Genomic DNA, 21,984 nt, shown 5'->3' on the forward strand with positions numbered 1-21,984 from the left:
TCTGTGAAACAGTTTAGGCAAAAGACACTAGTATTTTGGTGATTTCTCGATCTTCCTTTGTTTTGTACCATTATTGTCACGGACAGATGTCTTTGATTCATTTACTGATTTAACATGAGACCAAAACTTCTTAGGATTGTCCGTCAAGTTGGTAGAATTTTTCTTTCAAATTTGGTGAATACTTCTTGCATGAACCTCCTTATGCTAATTTTGGTTCTTTTCCATTCCTCACAACTTTGTTCGGCACATATCAATCTAAAGCATATCATATCATGCTTTTTGACTTTTTTAATTGATGCTGAGCAATATCAGTGGCAGAGATAAAATTTCATGTTGACCTGTCGTGTAATCTGAAATCTGTTTCAGATGTGCTTATTAACATTAAAGGCCTTTGGAAGGTCAGTTTCCTGGCTTCAGATTTGTAGATTTTATGTTTGATTAGTAAGCAAATACAAGACTTGGTATTCTGTTGCAGTGACGTATGCTCTGACTATTTTTTGTAAGTTGCAATAATAGCTTTATATGCAGTGTAGAAAAATAACAATGTATGAACAAAAATAAGATGCTAATGAATAAGCCTATGGAAGTATATTTACTAGATCAGAGAGACTGAATAACTACTACAATTGGAAGTGACAGATAAAAATAAAGAAGCTGAGTGGAAAAACATAAAAAGCTACGTCCATAAAACTGCACACAAAAAAAGAGGCCCACAGCTGTGAAATGATGAAATATGTAAAACTATAGAAGAGAAGAGAAAAACCTACAAAGCCTATTTGCAGACCTGTGAAGATTTAGATAAGGTTATATATAATTCCAAATTAATATTATTAAAAGCATAAATCGAGAAACTATGAACAAATCATGGGATCAGTTTGTGAGCAATATCAAAGACAACATTCATGGAAAGCAAACAATGGTCTACGAAGTAATGAAAAATTGTAACAAAGGAGAAAAGGACACAGCTAATATAAACAGTGCATTGGTAAAGAAATATACTACACATTACGAAAATCTGTGGTATTATGACTTGTTGTTGTTGTTGTTGTTGTTGTGGTCTTCAGTCCTGAGACTGGTTTGATGCAGCTCTCCATGCTACTCTATCATGTGCAAGCTTCTTCATCTCCCAGTACCTACTGCAACCTACATCCTTCTGAATCTGCTTAGTGTATTCATCTCTTGGTCTCCCTCTACGATTTTTACCCTCCACGCTGCCCTCCAATACTAAATTGGTGTTCCCTTGATGCCTCAACACATGTCCTACCAACCGATCCCTTCTTCTAGTCAAGTTGTGCCACAAACTTCTCTTCTCTCCAATCCTATTCAATACTTCCTCATTAGTTATGTGATCTACCCATCTAATCTTCAGCATTCTTCGGTAGCACCACATTTCAAAAGCTTCTATTCTCTTCTTGTCCAAACTATTTATCGTCCATGTTTCACTTTCATACATGGCTACACTCCATACAAATACTTTCAGAAATGACTTCTTGGCACTTAAATCTATACTCGATGTTAACAAATTTCTCTTCTTCAGAAACGCTTTCCTTGCCATTGCCAGTCTACATTTAATATCCTCTCTACTTCGACCATCATCAGTTATTTTGCTCCCCAAATAGCAAAATTCCTTTACTACTTTAAGTGTCTCATTTCCTAATCTAATTCCCTCAGCATCACCCGATTTAATTTGACTACATTCCATTATCCTCGTTTTGCTTTTGTTGATGTTCATCTTATACCCTCCTTTCAAGACACTATCCATTCCATTCAACTGCTCTTCCAAGTCCTTTGCTCTTTCTGACAGAACTACAATGTCATTGGCGAACCTCAAAGTTTTTATTACTTCTCCATGGATTTTAATACCAACTCCGAATTTTTCTTTTGTTTCCTTCACTGCTTGCTCAATATACAGATTGAATAACATCGAGGAGAGACTACAACCCTGTCTCACTCCTTTCCCAACCACTGCTTCCCTTTCATGCCCCTCCACTCTTATAACTGCCATCTGGTTTCTGTACAAATTGTAAATAGCCTTTCGCCCCCTGTAGTTTACCCCTGCCACCTTCAGAATTTGAAAGAGAGTATTCCAGTCAACATTGTCAAAAGCTTTCTCTAAGTCTACAAATGCTAGAAACGTAGGTTTGCCTTTCCTTAATCTAGCTTCTAAGATAAGTTGTAGGGTCAGTATTGCCTCACGTGTCCCAACATTTCTACGGAATCCGAACTGATCTTCCCCGAGGTCGGCTTCTACTAGTTTTTCCATTCGTCTGTAACTTTAACCTATCCATTTCCCTTTTTAAATTTTCTAACCTACCTGCCCAATTAAGGGCTCTGACATTCCACGCTCCGATCCGTAGAATGCCAGTTTTCTTTCTCCTGTAACAGAAGTAATGTGGCTGAAGATACTGAGGTAACATAAGCAGTTTATACACAGAGTAAAAGAGATCACTCCTCGAAAAGCAGAAGTATATGAATCCTTCCACTCCATGGTTATAGTGCATCAACCTTAGTGTCATATTTTCAGTAAGAAAAACAATCTAAGCTGCAAATGATGGGAGGAACTTTATTTACATGTTTCATTTTCGAGGCATCTTCATAATTTGTTTAGGAACTACAGGTAACATGTGAGTCATAAATAACCAAAACTTTGGTGTGCATCTTCTGCAAAGGCTTGACCTAAAGGGCTGCACTTCTAATCTTGAAACATAAATATTGCAACACAAATTGTAGTAGTTGTAAATACATAACAACATACACATTCTTTGTATTTATTTTATGACAGCTGCAATTTGTGTTGCAATATTTATGTTTCAAGATTACTGGTGGGACCCTATCTTAGGATTGCTGCATGCCGTCGCAGGAGGCGCATACCAAAATTTTGGCTATTTATGACATATATGTTACCTGCAGTTCCCAAACAAATTCTGAAGGGGACTTGAAAAGGAGTGTCGGAGGGGGGGGGGGGGGGGGGGGGGGTAGCAAGTTTTCTTTCTTTTTTGTGTGTGCATGTCAGTGACTCAAGACTTCAGCTTTTTGTGTGTAGTCTCCTTTGCTCCTGAAGTACTTTCATTCTGCCAGAACTTTCATTAAAAAAAATTTGTACTGCTTATACATAGGATTTATTTTCAAGTAAAGAACTCAGTGAATCACTTTTCAAAACAAAAAACCAAAAAGCAACAGGAGAAGATGGGATTAATGTATATTTTATAAATTATGGTGGCATATTTCTGAACATCAGGATACTGTGTTTACATAACATGTGCTTGTCACAGAGGAATGCCATTGCTCTCTCTTTTAAAAAAATTGAAATGAATGTGAAAATTGTTGATGTGTATCTCAAATAGGCATGGAATGTAAGATATACATCAGAATTATGTGTAAAAAGTACAAATAATGAATGAAGCACTTCTTTCACAAGGTTTTTTTTTTTTGAAAGGGCAGAACTTGTATCGATAACATGCCTAATATGAAATAACTGATAGCAAAAATAAGAGAGTACATTAACAAAACCCTCATAGCATATACCTATATATATTATATGAAGGCATTTGAACAAAAAGACAGACAACTTAATCACTGCATACAAGTCGAGGAAACTGCATCAAGAATACAATATGAATATCTATTGCTAAGAAGTAATGGCATTTAAAGGAGTCAAACATATAAGATCAGCTATCTTGGAAATCAAGTAAGTTATCCAGATGATGATGATGATGATGATGATGATGATGATGATGTAGATAAAAAATGTAAAATTCAGTACATGTGCATGATACTGTGAACAGAACTTTAAAAAATAAGATGAGGAAATATACTAAAATTATGTAAAACTATTGTAGCTTCTATATTTCTTTATGGTGGTGAGACTTTGACACCTACCAAAGAATAGATATATAAGCTTTAAGCATCTGAAAAATGATATTTCTAAGGGATGTAGAAGGATGTACAAATTTAGATGAAATCAAAAATGTAGGTATTAAAAAAAAAAGAGTTAAAAATTGAACAGTGAACAGTGTAATAGATGAATACAGAAATAAATGGAAGAACAGTGTGGAAAGAATGTGAGAGCGGAATTACCACTACAGACTAGGATATATGTGGTTTTGGAAGGCTGAAGAAGAGATTGTATGAATAAGGCTGATCCACAAAGATGGAACATACATCATTCCTAATCGCTGGGGATGGTGGTGGTTACCTCTCAAATGGGATGCACCCTGTCTTGTGATGTCAAATGAGAAGTAATTTGAATGAGTAAGATGTAGTGGCATGCAATCAAAAAAAGACTGTAATTAGCCTGTTAACCACACTTGTTTAAAAAAAATGAATGCTCCTTTAATTTAGATTACGCTAAAGGGCCCATATGCACAATTGTGGAAGGTAAATGTCAGTTTTCAGATAGCTGTGTAGATGTTGCAAGAAACCTGAATATTTATTTACAGAACAAATGCTGCTGTTCTCCTAAACAGTCCAATCACCTGACTTTTCACGTATTGATTCAGTAGTTGGTTAATTTTTAATGGGGTTGTGTATTGACCAGCAGTGTTGATTTTAGAGACACAAATGTGAGGTATCTAGGTTCACTCCTCAGGGACATGTCCAAAGCCTGTTTGACGAGATGCTGCAACACAACTCTTGTTAACAGTAGAACATTTGGTAGCCTCACTAAATACTAGTGCTGGATGTGAAGGGTTGTTTCAGTATGATATGCATTTAATCATTGTCGCTGTAGAACTTATGTAAACTAAATTACGTTCATTTATAGTGGTGCCCTCGTGATGTTGAAGTGTTAACTTGTGATAATGCACACAACATGAGTGCCAGTTTTTTTTCTGTCTTAATAAAATCTCTGTCCACCATTTCTCATAATGCATAAGAACAAAAAAAATTCATGATAAGTGTATGTCTTTTTTAAAAATATATGTCTTGCTTATTTGCCCTGGAGCCCATAAGTAATACAAGTGTACCAGATTTTGATCGAGTATTCTTTAATAATTCATTTCCTTAATGAACATGTCACATTACATTTCTTACAGTGAACAAATGTTAATTGAGGCAAAACTCTTCATTTTCTCAGTGTGTGTTCTGTGTCATTTATATATGATGTGTTAGCTGTACCCTCCAGATTGTATTACCAAAGTATCAACGTATCATAGACTGACTCACTCCACACCTCAGAAGAAATGTTGGCAAACCACCAAATTGTTGCACCGTTTACTGGCAAATAAATTGAAGTTTTGACAATACAAAAACAAAACGACATCATTTAGAATTCAAGATTCAGTTTTTGGCAACTCTGACTTTGTGTAAAATGTTACACTCCTATTTGTTGAAGAAAATAATTTATTCTTTTACAGGAGGTCCACTTGATGTCATGAGTCGACGAATGTTGTGTGCTGGAACTCAGTCATTAGCTAATGAGCTTGTACCCAAATTGAAGCAGTATTATCCTGAACGTGATTAACTGAATGTATGCATGCAGAAAATTTTATCAGAGGATTTGAATTCCAGTGATTTCATAAGATTGTTCTTTTCACAGCTACATAATTTTTCTTTTAAATTGGGGAGTGGAGGGGGATACTTGATGTTACAAATCAGAAGCTCAGAAGGATAAAGTTTGTTCCCCATTAACAATTCATAGTTTTGTTGCTGGACCCATGATTAAATATGAAACACAGTAAATCATGAATATTTTTTTACTTTGCTTATTTCCATATCTGTGGCAAGCTAACAGTCAATGTATTGTATTGTATATCTGCTGTGCTATACATTATTAGTTAAATTAACATTTGTCCACATTTTGCTTCCTGATTATTATCCATCAGTTGCTTAGGTGACCAAATTTATAAAAAACAGCTTTCAATTTTATGATCATGTATTACAGTTTTTAAGTAGCCATATTATATGCTAAACAGAGGTCTAAATACTGCACTGCAGATTCAGATGCACTAATGTCAGAGCCATTAATTTGTGCTGTTCCTTAACATGGAATACAGTTTGTTATCGTGTAAAAATTCATTACATCAGTGCAATTTCTTTGCTGCCATTAGTTGTATTTCAGCTTTTTGAATTACTGAATATTTTTATCAATTTTCTGTAGAAAGATATTAAAATACTTAAATCATTTACTCATTAAATTCTGTGTTCAAAATGTAAGTTAAAGGATGTCATCAGATAAGTAGTGTTATATATATATGATTCAAATTTGAGCATTTTGTGAACTAAGTTACATGTGCAATTCTATTAAGTGATAAATATTTTAAAAGCCATCATTAGTCACCTAGTAAAACAGCAATATTTGGCCTTGTGATGCTCAGTAAATTTGTCAACACTTTCCTACTTCAATATGTTGACAAAGCAAGGAACAAGTATTGAATCATTTGTTGTGAATCTCAGTTGTGGTGGTATCGTACATATTATCTAGTCTCATGTTACCATATAATTGTAAAACTTTTCAGTGAACTATTTTGTAGAAGATGGTTGATTACTCATAGTATATGGGTTTATAAATGGTTTAGAAATGGGTGGATGTCTAGTAAAATTACTTTATGTTATGTGAACTTTATAACAGTGATAGCATTTATTTTTCTGTGATAACAAAGGGCCCATATAAGAGATACATGATTTCGCCTTGCTGTAAATAAACTAGTGAATTTTAATATTTGACCAGATACAATTAGTATGACATTTTCAGATAAGTTTGGTTGCATACAGTGAGCGAGTTAGAACTTTTGTGTTGAGAAGAAAACATTGAAACTCAGGAAATTTGTGACATAATAAATGTTGTACATACAGAAAATAGTGAGGTCTGCTGCATTTTATTTGAGAGTACAAATGATTGTGAATTTCCACATGGATGTATGAGTATTTAATAAGTGGAACAACATGTAAACAATTTGAGTTACAGATTTTAATGGTTGTTAATCAGTTTCTGTACTTAATTGTATTCAGTGAAATATATCATCAGTAGAATAGATAGGTTCATTTAAGACTTTTCTCTCTCATTTCTACATTCTTAGTTGATCAGAAACAACACACTTTCATAAATGCATTTTTTCATGTGATGTTCACTTCATGTGAGAAACTTTAATTCTCTTGCATTGGATTTTCACAGTATTAAATGTACAAGCTATTATCGTTTGTAAATGTAATCTAATTGTGGTATCACAAGGGAATGTCGCTTGATTTCATACACTTGCATTATTTCATTTCGTGTACATTTATCCTGCCACTCATAATGCATTGTTAAATGTTTGCAGTGATGTTGGATGAGATACATGTGCTTTGTATGTTTACAATATTTTATGGATAACAACCAATAAAACTTGATAAAGTATCTGGAAGCTTTCAGTTAACAAAAATACTTAAATTGGTGAAATATTCTGTAACTTGTAAGGTGCCATCTGTCATTGTATTTTGATATGTCTTGCATATCACATACTCATTTAACATTTTGAACTGCCAGTAGCACATACAAGATGAGACATTCATATATTCCTATTATTACTAAAAATCCCAACCCCCACCTGGTATTATCTACGTATCTACATCACTGTTCTGTTGCTTTTTTAGGAAAGAAAATTAAGACTGCAGAAAGCACAATTTTGTTTTTGATGACCAAAGCTTCAGTTTTTCATTTAACAGTGGTGTTATTGTGAATAGTTCAACAAATACTTTTGATATAAATGATATGCTTAACTTCATTAGATAAATTTATTCATATTTGTAGTTGATGTGAAATTTTTTTCTACTATCAGTTAATGCCATTTCTTCTTAATATGAGCAAACTGTTTTCAAAAACTCAAGTGGACACACTCTTAAATATTCAATTTTCTGTCTTTTGTTGCTGTTAACACTAACAGTTAGTTCCTATTTGTTATGTATACCTGAGATGCAGATGCATTTCCTTTGCTTTTCGATTAGTGTTCTGCTTGAAACTGTAAAACGCCAGTGCAAAACGTTATGTAAAGACAATATGATGCTAGTTATTATTTCCTACTGATATCCTGCAGTACCTGATTTGTTGTGACGTCCTCTGGTGTTTGTAAAATAAATATATTTATTTTGTGTTGACTTTTTTTGTTTGCTTCATTAATTTTGCTTTGCATTATAATCACAGGAACGTACCGAATTGTGGAGAACATAATTGATCAGTTACATAGTGCTTAAAACATTCTTATTTTACCTTACAACTGTGTAGGGGACTTCATTTTCATTTGGAGTTTTTGATATAACTTTTCTTAATGTTGTGAAATGCATTTAGGTGATAGCATCTAAAACAATACCAGTGAATCAAGGACAATGTGAAATTTTAACTACGCATAAACTGATAGCTTACCAACATTAGACGACTCATGATATATTAAAGAACTGAAAGTGTGATCTTAGCCGTTTCTTTTGCTGATTTTTCACTTAACATACATTTTACCAGTCTCATAGTGGAATGTTTGAATAAAACTACTGAGTAGGCATCATCATGGTTCCAGCTATCTGATAGCTGACTAAGTATCCTCATTTTTGTGCCTTGAACCATAAGTATTGTAACTTTAAGAGTTCATCGTGCCTTAGAATGAAGACTTCTTCTCTTTAAGGTCATCATGAATAGAAACTAAATGAGCCATAGAGCTGTTTGGGGGACTTGCTGGAGAAAATATCCTCAGGATTTTCATTATTGCCTCTGAATTGTAAAGATACGTAACTTTCAACATATTTCCAAATTTTTTAATAATTTCTCTGGATTGATTACTTGTAGAGTAATTAATTGACCCATCTTCTTTTGAGATAACTTCATTGGTATCACTCACATTCTTGTCATAATTATCTCCAGCAAAAAGCTAGTGGCTCAGTTCAAAGCAGAAGACAAGGGTTCTGCAGTAAAACCCTTTAGAATGCCCCCTTTTTTTTTTTTTTTTTTTTTTTTTTTTAAGCCTTTGACTGCTCTGGACACTTTTATGTGCACCTTTGATCTTTCTGTCAAATGCTCTAAACCGTATATATGCACCCCCCTTACTGCTGCCTTTGTGCTCCCTATGTATTAACATGGCTGGCCAGTTGGGATCTCTGTATGCTCTGGACACATTAACGCACGAGTTACCTAGCGGCCAAGTTCCCAGTTAGAGCGCCCAAGTAGCTGCATTTCCACCCACAGTACTAAGCGGCTTTCCATCGTTCGGTTTGTGTGTGTTTGCTGTGGTGACCTTATTTGTGTTGCTGTTTCCATCATCTTTTCTGACTGAGAAAATAGCATGTTGCTGTGGTTGTGTAGAGGAAGAAACCATGAGGATGGTGACAGGCAGTTACACTTGGTACTTGACATCACAGAAAAAAGAAACAGAAGTAGAATATCAGATGCCTTAGTATAAAGACCATTCCAGTGGCGTGTACATCTTGTGATGTAACAACAAATAGGTTTCATATCCCACGAAGAATACTGTAAATGTTAATGTGTCTAATGCCACAATATTCTTTTTTGATGAGATATTAAATGCTGTTAAAAGAAGTAGCCTAAATCTCTCCATTGAAAAAATTATAGTTACGTCTATATCTTGGTAGCTAGAAAAGTTTAGAGTATTAATCATACACCAATATATGCAGCTCTCTGCATGCTGTCATTTACAAATAAAACCTCATTTCAATAAATTGAACTATTTATGAAATAGAACAGCTGTTATGACCATATGATTTATGTTGCGCATGGCCAGAACACCAGACACAATATGTGGAACTCTCTCATGGGTATAAAAGCCAGCATCTTGAGAATAGTGATATATATCACTCTGCTGTCATCTTTACGTAGGATTCTGATATGTTAGCTACATTTAATACACTGCAATCAATGTTTTAAAATGAGCCATATGCAAAGTCTACACAATGTGCTTTTACTTCTGCAAAAATCTTAAAATTTCATTCAGTGTTTTATTTAACTGGATGCAGCACAAACAAATAACAAAAAGAAATTCAGTTCATCAGGCAAAGAAGTGAAAGAATTAAAATTTTGCCAAATAGTGTTCTTAAATGTAATTCTTCAGGCTTTCCTGGCGAGGTGTTGTCATGTTGATTAATCGGGTTTCTGCCAGTTATTCACGTCTTTCCTGCACAATATTTCAACTGTGTGACTCGCAATCTTCTTCAGGTGCTGTCTGATACTGATTCCAGTGTGGAACAAGTCCGGTATTTATGGCTACGTTGTGCTAGGCATTCCCTCTGCGGTCTGCGCCACGTCTGGCACTTTGTCTGTGGTGTGTGCCGAACAATAGCAATGGTTGTAGCATTTTCTTCTAGCTGCGACTGTTCCGAAAGCTGTGCGTGTACTTTGTCGTTGTTACCCCTTGTCAATATAGCTGAATTAGGTTCTGAATGATGTCCAAGCTGTGCTAGACGTTTTATCTTCTGATTGCCGCCATTTGAGTCGTTCTATGAATTTGGACGTTCTGTTCCCATGGTGTGCTGTATTAGGCATTCCATCCAAAATTCCTGCCCCACCCCCAGGAGGGCTGCAGTGTTATTTTCAGGCTGATTGTGTTCAAATTGACACTCGAGACTTGGAAGAATGTGTGTCTGTTGTCTGAGGTACATCCTTTGTTACATGTACTGGACTGTTATCTCTGATTCTGGCTTTATACTTGTGTCGCTTGGGGTCTGGATGTTACCTCCATTGCATCTTCAGAAGGTTGAGTGTTGGGTTTCAAGTGGAGCTCAGCTGGGAACCAGTGTCCCAGTTAATGAGATTCTCCGCGACCTTAATCTCAATAGATTCTTTGATGATGCTGTCCCAGTATCTTTATGTTTCTGTTAAAATTTTGGCAAATTTTAAATATTTACGTATGTTGATAATATTGTTAACAGCACAATATAAAACTCAAACTATTAATATATTCATATTAAACATCCACTTTTACATAATTTACTCAAAGCATAGTAAAGGCGGAGTTATATTTTTGCTGAAAAAATATGTTGACCGTGATCTTACCATCTTCTCCCTAAAAAAAGGTTGAGTTGTAAATTTTATCAAGGTGGGAACAAAATTGTAGATTTCTATAATAAACTTACAATCTTCCGTATTCAAATAGATTAAGATAATGAAGCCTAAAGTGGCTCGCTTCCAAATATTAAGATAAAAGTGATATGGACTGCTGTGAATGTGGATGCGCTGTGATATGAACTCAGTGATGGGTTTGCTACAGTCACATCTTGGGCTGTTGCTCCCACTTGTAAGGGGAGTTAGAACAGAAATTTGCAATTTTCCAAATAAAATGATATATGTATCACTTATAAACTCACATGGGAAGTATTTTATTTTATTTTTTTAAATATAATCTACACCGATTGAAAATGTTAAAATTTCTACGTGCATTATTTCACGCTCTAATAAAATAGGTAACTTTTTATACAGAAGGCTGTGGATTGCTGTGTTATAAAGGTTAAATTACATGTTTGTCTTGATAACACTGTCCAAAACAGTATCATATCATTTTATAGTATAAACACGCATTGTATGCCGAAGTGCTAATGTTTTTTCGAGGAAAAGTGATGAATAGATTGGTAAACCTCTCAAAAGTAAAGTATGACACCAAAACGAAGTGTTTTTAAGAAATGTGGGTTTCATGGTAATAGATTTTCGAATAAAGGGAAACACTGTTTTAACATGTGGCGCGTGAAGTTACAGACAATGAAATACAAGCAAACTCGTCATAATCTTGAGAAACGCCCATTAGTGCTTCGAAGATTAAAATAAAACATTGTGATACATAGTTTTCTCAAAACGAAAGTGATGTAAATGGTAGGTTAGGTTATATTCCAATAGATTTACACATCCTAACAAGGGTATTAGGTGAATGTGTTTGTTGTAAAATATATGGAGGGCCAGTCAGTTTACATGAAGACAGTGAGGTATCAAATCATCTAGCAAGTTGTAAATGTAATCATTCATTTTGGAATTCTGATAAGTGTGAAGATAATTATTTTGAAGTAAATGTTAGGTAGTTTTATGGATTGAGAGCTATTGGCAAAGAACACACTGCAGCAGAAACAATGTGTGCCGTGATGAATATGCCACGCCCACCTTGTAAAATCGGCAAGTATGCAGGATTTATTGGATCTGCTGTGGAACCTGTTGCATGTGACACAATGAAGGTTGCTGCAAATGAAGCTGTTGAAATAAATGATGGTATGTCTAACATACCAGTAGCTTTTGATGGCACTTGGCAGAAGTGCGGCTACAGCTCTAAGAATTCTGTTGCTAAGGTGACCAATGTGGATACGGGAAAGGTAATAGTTTTCTAGATTTTAACCAAACGCTGTTATATATGTAAATCAGGGAATGAAGAAGGCCATATCTGTAACAGAAATTATGAAGAAACAAGTGGTGGCATGGAGGCCTCTGCAGCTATTGAAATTTTTAGTCGATCTGTGAACGAAAGGGGAGTGTGTTACACTAAGTTCTTAGGTGATGGAGGCTCAAAAGCATATAACAGTGTAGTAGCTGCTCAGCCTTATGGTGAGAAGATTATCACAAAACCGAAATGTGTTGGTCATGTCCAGAAGAGAATGGGCACCAGGCTGAGGAAGTTGAAACAAAGTTTGAGAGACAAGAAACTTTCTGATGGTAAAACCATTAGAGGCAAGCTGACAGACAAAATATGAGCTACAACAATATTATGGAATGGCCATTAGAAATAATACTGAAGATTTGCTAAAAATGAAGCAGGTAGTATGGGCTATCTTCTTCCACAGACTGTCAACTGATGAAAGACCAGTACACCACCCTCCTGCGAGTCCGGGGGTTAGAATAGGCCCGAGGTATTCGTGCCTGTCGTAAGAGGCAACTAAAAGGAGTCTCACATGTTTTGGCCTTTATGTGATGGTCCCCTGTAGGGTTTGACCTCTATTTTTCCGAATTTTCCCAAAGAGCGACCCAATTGGGGAAGGGCGCCTTACACGGTGCATCGTGTCCATCATGCACTGAAACCTTCAGCATCCTTTATCATTGTGGCTTTGCAGTTATGATCATTCTCCATCTCTTGGGTGAGGACACCTTCCTGGGTGCGTTTCCCTCCATCCATTATACAGTGTCATTTTCTGTGCCGACGATGACCATGCACCTCATATCCAGTACGGTTGCCAGTCCATTGTGGTGGGGCCACCATGTACTGTGTTTATTGTAGCCCCCTGACTACACAGGGATCGATCTGCTGATGCCTGCATCGTTAACTCCCCACGCATGCCAAGGAGTAGATGCCTGTCATCCTGGGGCATCGGGACTCCGGGCAATGGCCATCCTGCCAGGTGGCCTTTGCTGTTGCTGGGTGATGCCCATGGGGAGGGTCCCTGGTGAGAGTGGGTGGCATCAGGGCAGATGACACGCAATGAAGCGTACCAAGTCATCACTTGCTGGTGATCAAACACCAGCAGTCTCTAAGCGTTCCAGGTCTCAGTTCAATGCATGGAAGTATGACCCTAAATCATTCCTCTCCCTGGCCACACCATGGGAGGAACACCAGGCTAACGATTGCAGCGAACCTTATTCACCCCAGTGCCTTATATGTACGAGAGCTGATGGGAACTCCTTTGTGTCGATGAAGCCTCAGTTTTTTTCTGGAGCATATATAGGGCAAGTTTGGGGAGGTGGAGGGATTGTCCAAAATGTGGTCAGGGTGAGTCTTGATAAAAACGGCATCCTCTGCCCAGTCATGGGCATTACTCGCTTGTGACAAGCTGGGAGATGTTTCTGTCACTATCATGCCCCATAAGAGCTTAAATATGGTCCAGGGTATTATATTCCACAGGGGCCTTCTTTTGCAGTTTGACGACAAGCTGTCTGCCAATTTAGAGTGACAAGGTGTTCATTTCGTCCGGCGCATCCATCAGGGTCCGAGGGACGATCAGGTTGCCACCGGTGCCTTCATCTTGGCCTTTGAGCGTGACACATTACCTTAGAAAGTCAAGGGTGATGTCAAGCCATATATCCCTCACCAATGCAGTGCTAAAGGACTTCCTCTGTACTTCCAGTGTCACATGTCGAGATTGTGGGCGTCCTTCACATCCCAATACTCCATGAGCCCCACCTCCCGTGTCAACTGCAGAGAGCATCATTCCCCTTGCTTGCTAGACTTAAGGATTTTACAGAAAGAAAGGAAAATAATAGAATAAAAGACCCTGGACCGACTGGCGTACACTGAGGCTGATAGGAAATTTGAAAGGCTCCATCTCGCGTGCATGGCAACATCCTATGCCGCTGCTATAACTACTGTTCCAGCCCCCATTCATTCCACCACTTACAGTTGGCTCCCAGTGCCGTAAGAGACCACTGTTATCCCTGTGCTCTGTTATCCCTGTTGCTCCTGCACCATCTACTTCAGGAGCAAAGGAGCAACACCCCCCCCCCCCCCCCCCCCCCCGCAACCATTGGGGACATCAGTCCCAATTTCTCGGCTGGAGAAGCATAAGTCTTCTTTGGCTCCTCTCACTAGGAAGGGGTCCCTTGGGTCACTACCTTCCCAGGTTCCGACCAGTGGCAAAGCAGACACTTGCCAGTGGCTGAAGCAACCACAGGTAGCTGGTCGTACGGCTTCCCGGTCCTCCTCAGTCCCTGAGACTGAATCAGTGAAGCCCTCCCAGCCTGAAAAACCTAAGGAGCAACGAGAGAAACCCAAAAAGAAGAAGGCCCCCAAGAACCCAGACATTGTGGTGGCACCCACACCACTACCCCAAGCTCTGTGTCTGAGCATGAGGTGGAGATTCTAGCGTCTGCTGAGGACCTAGATCTCGCCGGGCCACCAGAAACAATGGATGTTGTTCGCACAGGTACTCAGTGGCAGAAGGTGACCCTAAGGCGTAAACTGCCTCATTGAGCATTTCATGCCTTCCCTCTACCACGAAAACGTCATCCTCCAGTGGTATTGCTGCGGTTTTTTCCACCATTTGGCCAAGCTATGGCAACTGTTAAGCTTTACACCTGCTTTCTACATTGCGAACCAGGAAACCTGGTTCCTGGCAATGTGGACCCCTGCCCTCCATGGCTATGGGGGATATTACAAGAACCATAGTGAATATAATAGTGTGTCAGGTGGAGCTTGCATCTATGTCGCCCGCATCTCGTGGTCGTGCGGTAGCGTTCTCGCTTCCCACGCCCGGGTTCAGGGATTTTCTCTGCCTCGTGGTGGCTGGGTGTTGTGTGATGTCCTTAGGTTAGTTAGGTTTAAGTAGTTCTAAGTTCTAGGGGACTGATGACCATAGATGTTAAGTCCCATAGTGCTCAGAGCCAGAGCATCAATGTCCCGAACTCAGTACCTAGTGAACCTGTGCTCATTCACACTCCTCTTGAGGCTGTGGCTGTCAGGATAAGGACGGCGCAGGAAATAACTGTCTGCAACATATACCTTCCTTCAGGTGGTGCGGTACTGCTGAACATCTTGGCTGCACTGATTCATCAACTCCCTAAACTTTTCCTACTTTTGGGAGATTTTAACGCCCATAATCCCTTGTGTGGTGGCACCATGCTTACTGGCCAAGGTAGAGATGTCGAAAATTTACTGTTTCAGCTCGACCTCTGCCTCCTAAATACTGGGACTCCACACATTTCAGTATGGCTCATGGTACTTACTCAGCCATTGATTTACCACATTGCAGCCCAGGACTTCTCCCGTCTGTCCACTGGAGAGCCCATGATGACTTGTGTGGTAGTGACCACTTCCACAGCTTTCTGTCATCTTCCTGTCACTCCCCCAGTGTCATGCCCATGGATGACTACCCAGATGGGCTTTAAACAAGGCAGACTGGGAAGCTTTCACCTCTGCTGTCATCGTTGAATCTCCTCCACATGGTACCATCGTCGTGGTGGTTGAGCAGGTCACTAGGACGATCGTTTCTGCGGCGGGAAACGTGATCCCTCGTTCTTCAGGGTGCCCTTGGCGAAAGTCAGTACCTTGGTGGTCGCCGGAAATCGCTGAGGCCATCAAAGAGCGTCAGTGAGTTCTGCAGCAACATAAGTGGCACCCTTCCCTAGAGCACCTAATAGCCATTAAATGACTCCGTGCCCGCATTTGCCAGCTTATAAAAAGACTTAAACAGGAGTGTTGTGAGAGGTACGTCTCGACCATTGGGTGCCATATGTCACCTTCCCTAGTCTGGACGAAGATCAGACGTGCTTATGGGTACCAGACCCTGACAGTTGTCCCTGGGATTAACATCAATGGCGTGTTATCTACCGACGCAAACGTAATTGCAAAGCACTTTGCTGAGCACTATGCTCGAGCCACTGTGCACCCTCAAAAAACAGATGGAAAGGGAAGTCCTCTCGTTCACTGAACGTCACAGTGAAACCTATAATGCTCCATTTACAGAATGTGAGCTCCTCAGCGCCGTGTCCCACTGCCCTGACACAGCTCTTGGGCCAGATCGGATCCACAGTCACATGATCAAACTTCTCTCGTCTGCCTACAAGCGACATCCCCTCGTCATCTTCATCCAGATCTGGTGCAATGGCATCTTTCCATCACAATGGCGGGAGAGCACCATCATTCCTGTGCTCAAACCCACCAAATATCCGCTTGATGTGGATAGCTATCAGCCCATCAGCTTCACCAACATTCTTTGTAAGTTGTTAGAACATATGGTAAGTCAGCAGTTGTGTTGGCTCCTGGAGTCACGGGAACTACTGGCTCCATGCCAGGTCGGTTTCCGCCAGGGTCGCTCTACCACTGATAATCTTGTGTGCCTCGAGTCTACCATCCAAACAGCCTTTTCCAGATGCCAAGACCTGGTTGCCATCTTTTTTGACTTACATAAAGCTTACAGCATGACCTGGCGCCGTCATATCCGTGCCACATTGTATGAGTGGGCTCTCTGGGGCTTGCTCCTGATTTTTATCCAAAACTTCGTCACTCCATACTTTCCATGTCGCATGGCTTCGTATTGAGTGTCTCTGTTTTTAGTGGCCATTAATTATCTAGCAGTTGCTCTCATCTTCTCCATATGCAGGTGACTTCTGCATTTCGTACTGCTCCTCCAGTACTGGTGTTGCTGAACGGCGCCTACAGGGAGCCATTCACAAGACACAGTCATGGGCTGTAGCCCACGTCTTCCAGTTTTCAGCTGCTAAGTTGTGTGTCAGGCACTTCAGTCGGCGTCGTACCGTTCATCCAGAACCAGAACTTTACTTGCATGGCAATCCACTCATGGTAGTGGAGACATATCAGTTCTTAGGACTGGATTTTGACACTCGATTGACTTGGCTTCCCCATCTTCGTCAGCTTAAGCGGAAGTGCTGGCAGCACCTCACTGCCCTCTGTTGCCTGAGCAACACCAACTGGGGTGCAGATCACTCTGCACTGCTGCAACTCTACAGAGCCCTTGTTAAATCCTGCCTTGACTATGGGAGTCTTGTTTATGGTTCGGCGGTGCCCTCAGCATTGCAGTTACTGGACCCAGTCCACCACTGTGGAGTTTGTCTAGCGATGGGAGCTTTTAGGACGAGTCCAGTGACCAGCGTACTGCTGGAGGCTGGATCCCTCCCTTGCAGATCAGATGTGCACAACTGCTCGCCAGTTACGTTGCACACATTCATAGGTCTCCTGACCATCCAAATTACCGTCTCTTGTCGCAATCACGGCGGTTCATCTCCCGCATCAGCGGCCGAGGTCAGTGCTTACAATGGCGATTCATGTCCGAGCCCTTCTTTCTGAACTGGAGTCCTTCCCTTTACCACCTCTACTTGAGGTCCATTTACGTACACTTCCATGGTGTAAACCTAGGCCGAAGCTTCGTCTGGACGTTTCACATGCCCCTAAGGACTCAGTTACTCCCACAGCTCTCTGCAGTCACTTCCTCTCGATTCTTGTCATGTCCTGGGGCTCTGAAGTGGTTTACACCAACGGCTTGATGGCTGATGGTCATGCTGGCTTCGCCTATGGTCACAGAGAGCGTATTGAACAGCACTCCTTGCCAGATGGCTGCAGTATTTTCACTGCAGAGGTAGTGGCCATATCTCGCGCCCTTGAGCAAATTCACTCACGTCCTGGCGAGTCGTTTCTTCTCTGTACTGACTCCTTGCGAGGTCTCTAAACTATCGACCAGTGCTACCCTAACCATCCTTTGGTAGCGACCATCCAGGAGTCCATCTATGCCCCAAAACGGTCCAGTCGTTCAGTGGTGTTTGTCTGGACCCCAGGACACATCGGCACCCCAGGCTACAAAGAAACCACTTATAGAAATCGGCATTCCTGTAACTGATCTGCGTTCATTATTATGCCACAAGATTTTTCGGCTTTGAGAGACGGAATGGCATAACAGTATGAACAACAAACTGCGGAGTCTCGCAGGGACTCTGTGGTTCTCTGGCGGCTCCGCATTTGCCATGCTTGGGCAACCCACAGCTACCTCCTGCACTGCGAAGACGCACCTCAGTGTCGGTGCAGTGCGCGGTTGACAGTAGCCCTTATTCTTTTGCATTGTCCTATTTTGGCTGCCCTGCGACATCGTCTTCAGTTGCTGGACTCGTTATCATTGATTTTTAGCAGACAACGCCTCATCAGCTGATTTGGTTTTAAGTTTTATATGTGGGGGGTTGGTTTTATCACTTGATCTAAGTTTTAGCACATGTCCTTTGTCCCTCTGTGTCCTCTACCCTAGTGCTTTTAGGCTGGAAGTTTTAATGTGTTACAGAGTGACTGGCTTCTCCTTTTTATTCTCGTCGCCAGCCAGCCACAATAATCTGCTTTCTTGTTTTAACCTCTTCTACCTTTTTCTTGCGTCTCTCTTTGGTTTTCTTCTCCTCTTTTGTCTATTGTAGTGTTTGTTGCACTTCTGTCATTCTTGTGGTTTTTCCTTGCTCCCTATTTTGTGTTGTAAGTCTCATTTGTTTTAATCGGAACCAGCGACCAATGACAATTTGGTCCCTTCCCCCCCCCCCCCCCCCCCCCCTCTTTTAAACCAGTACACGACATTTGCCCTCCTGGACCTGATTCATGGTGCAATTACCACAATGCCCAGTACTCAAACAGTTCATACAGCAGCAGTCATGGATGTCATAAAACCTATTTACAGAGACCTGGCGAATCCTGAATTACTGAAGAAGAGTCTGCATTGTCAAACTCAAAATCCCAATGAGTCATTCAATAATCTTTTATGGACTCGCTTACCAAAAAATGTTTTTTTAGAATGAAGACACTAAAGTTGGGTGTCACTGATGCTGTTATTGCTTTTCATGACGGCAACATTGATGTGGCAAAAGTTCTACAGTACATGGGAATTAATCCTGGAGCAAACTACATCAGAGAACTTGAACGGATGGACAAGGTACGCATTGATAAAGCAAAGTATCAGCACAGTTGGCCGCTAAGGAGTCCAGAAAGAAGAAAAAACTTGGAAAAAGATCAAGAGGATGATATACAGTATGGTTCAGGGTGCTTCTGAGTGACCAAAAATAAAAAATTAAGCATATATGCCGACTGGTGTGGCCGAGCGGTTCTAGGCGCTTCAGTCTGGAACCGCGCGACCGCTACGGTCGCAGGTTCGAATCCTGCCTCAGGCATGGATGTGTGTGATGTCCTTAGGTTAGTTTGGTTTAAGTAGTTCTTAGTTCTAGAGGACTGATGACCTCAGCTGTCCCATAGTCCTCAGAGCCATTTGAACCATTTAAGCATATATTGGGGGAGTTAAAATCTTCTGAAACTTTAGAAGCCGTTCCTGAAAATTTACGTTTTCTGTTGCATTTTTCCCTAAATCTCAGAAACCACTTCGAGTAGAGTATTCAAATTTTCAGGGAGTAATAACATACACATCCCGTCTACTGAACTAAAAGAACAACATAATATTATGTATAATTAAAATTGTTTAGGACAACGTACAAAAAAAGTACACAAAATGTTAACCATGTAAGTAATAAGTTATATTTCCGAAAGCAGTGGCTGAACGCAATTATTATAGTTCAGTAGACTCAGAACATACAGTTTAATGTCCTGTAAAAGTTTCATGTCAATGGTTTCAGTGGTTCCTGAAATACGGGGCAGCCAATTCACTAAATTTAACTTTATCGGGATAGGACGTTCCAACTCCCCTTAAGTTTGCTGTTTGCAACGTTGCGTCTGGTCTCATAAGCACAATCTTATTTGCTTCAGGTGTCACATTCATACTGACTAATGAAGTTAATAAGATGGTCTATTTTTAAGTTTTGTGGAGCTGTTAATTTTACTTAGGCCCTATATGAGGAAAAGAGAACCATTGAGTGATCTCCACAGAACCCAGGGTTCCACCGAACAGCAAGTCATGTAATCCGATATCCCAGCTAGTGTCCATGCCCTTAAAAAGAATTTTACAGGCAAATGACCATTTTCATTTGTTTCTTACACTATCACATCAAGTTTCAGTGACGTTGCCTATTCATTAGTATTCCAATCGTAGCTGAGAATGAGTAACTGATAGATGTATAGCTCACGAATGGAAAAGTGATACGTAATGCATCCGAAGCTGTCTCATCATTATTGAATGGCTCTTACATCTACCACATGTGAACTAGTGTTTAGCATAAAACATTTTTTTCATCTGCCAAGGACTACCAATAGATCAAATTGTAAACTAGGCTGTTGTTTAGTTAAATCTCCAGGACAGAAATTGCTGCAGATTGTGTGGATGTCAATTAACAGAACAGTAATGTTTGTTTAACTTACAGTTAACCACCCATATGCCTTTCATGTAAAGAGAGGTAGCCCTTATATGCAAGTCAACTTTTGTAATTGCTTTGTGTATGCTGTTTTCTAAAATATTGTGTAAACATGCAAGAGGGCAAAGTACACACTAAAATTATTTTTGTGAATCACATTGCACCTCAGATTCAGTTCACAGACTTACTATTAATGACATGCATATTTGCCAGAATAAAACTCAGCCCCATAGGAAAATAGTCAGATCAATAAATTGAAGACAGTATTAAGCCCTTTAAAGTTTGTTTCCAAAATTTAAATTGGAGACACGTGCAGTCTCACAACTGTTTTGCCGTTCATCTCCCACCCTGCCCCCAAGCTCAGTTCTCTTGATCGTCTGCTGCCTGTTGGTGTACAGCTCTACGTAAGCTTTGTTTTCCCAGACGGTTCACCTCAGCACAGCCAATAGTAAATATACAATGCACAAAACCAAAAATAAACATGCCTTGTTTCTGCTACTCAGTTCATGGAGTTATACAGGTAATGAAATATACATAATCGTCACCACTTAGCTGACAAGGTGCTTGGAATTCGAAAACTTCACTTGAACAAAATACGCGGTGTAAACGGTTTACGCTGCCAAAAAAGTTCTGTTGGTTGAACACAAGTAACTGATTTAAATCATCTAGTAACATGTTTGTCCATTTCCTACTGTTGTCCCAGAAAAAAAGCTCATCTCGGGACAATGTTTTTGGAAAAGTAGACACTAGACAGCGCACACGGATCAGACGTGATCTGAGGAAACATTATGCACAATAAACTGGAAGAATTCCCTAAATGAATGAATACATTACGGGGTGGCTGCTCCACCCTCCTCCAACAAATGTACACTTACGTAAGAAATCGGTTCTTGTTATTTACCGCCGCACGTATTGACACCGCGAGCACGAATCTAAGACACGTAAGCAACAAAGGCCTGCGTGATTGAGTCACTGTAATACACCTGTGCAGACATTGTTGCAGTTCTGTTAAACGCTGGGATGGAAGGGAGATTTACTATCACTGATCGATTCATCGCACTTTGAAAGAGGAGCGTCTGCGGCCTTACCACATTCAACGCGTACAAGAGTTGGAACAGCAAGATTTCCCTCCGCGACGAGAATTCTTTCAGTGGTTTTTGTTACAAAGCGCGCAGCATGATTTGGTAAACGAAATACTCATCACAGATGAAGCGTGTTTCACTGGCGATGGAATAACTAATTTCACACACACGTGTAGTGTACACAATTCGCGCCAAATAGCAGCGACACGTTTTCCGCGTCACTTTTCCGTAAATGTATGGGTGGGTATA

The 21,984-nt window shown here is 40.1% G+C and overlaps 1 protein-coding gene across 1 annotated transcript in view; it reads left to right on the top strand.

Moving 5' to 3' along the window:
- LOC124612482 (inositol monophosphatase 2-like) overlaps positions 1-8,070 on the top strand; it is a 45,046-nt gene extending 36,976 nt beyond the window's left edge. Inside the window, exon 6 of the mRNA XM_047140716.1 lies at positions 5,355-8,070. Coding sequence (XP_046996672.1) covers positions 5,355-5,461 — 107 coding nt within the window. The 3' untranslated portion in view covers positions 5,462-8,070. The remainder of the gene's footprint in view (positions 1-5,354) is intronic.
- Positions 8,071-21,984: the final 13,914 nt, after the last annotated feature.

Source organism: Schistocerca americana, chromosome 4 (assembly GCF_021461395.2).
Source record: "Schistocerca americana isolate TAMUIC-IGC-003095 chromosome 4, iqSchAmer2.1, whole genome shotgun sequence".
Classification (NCBI taxonomy): Eukaryota; Metazoa; Arthropoda; class Insecta; order Orthoptera; family Acrididae; genus Schistocerca; species Schistocerca americana.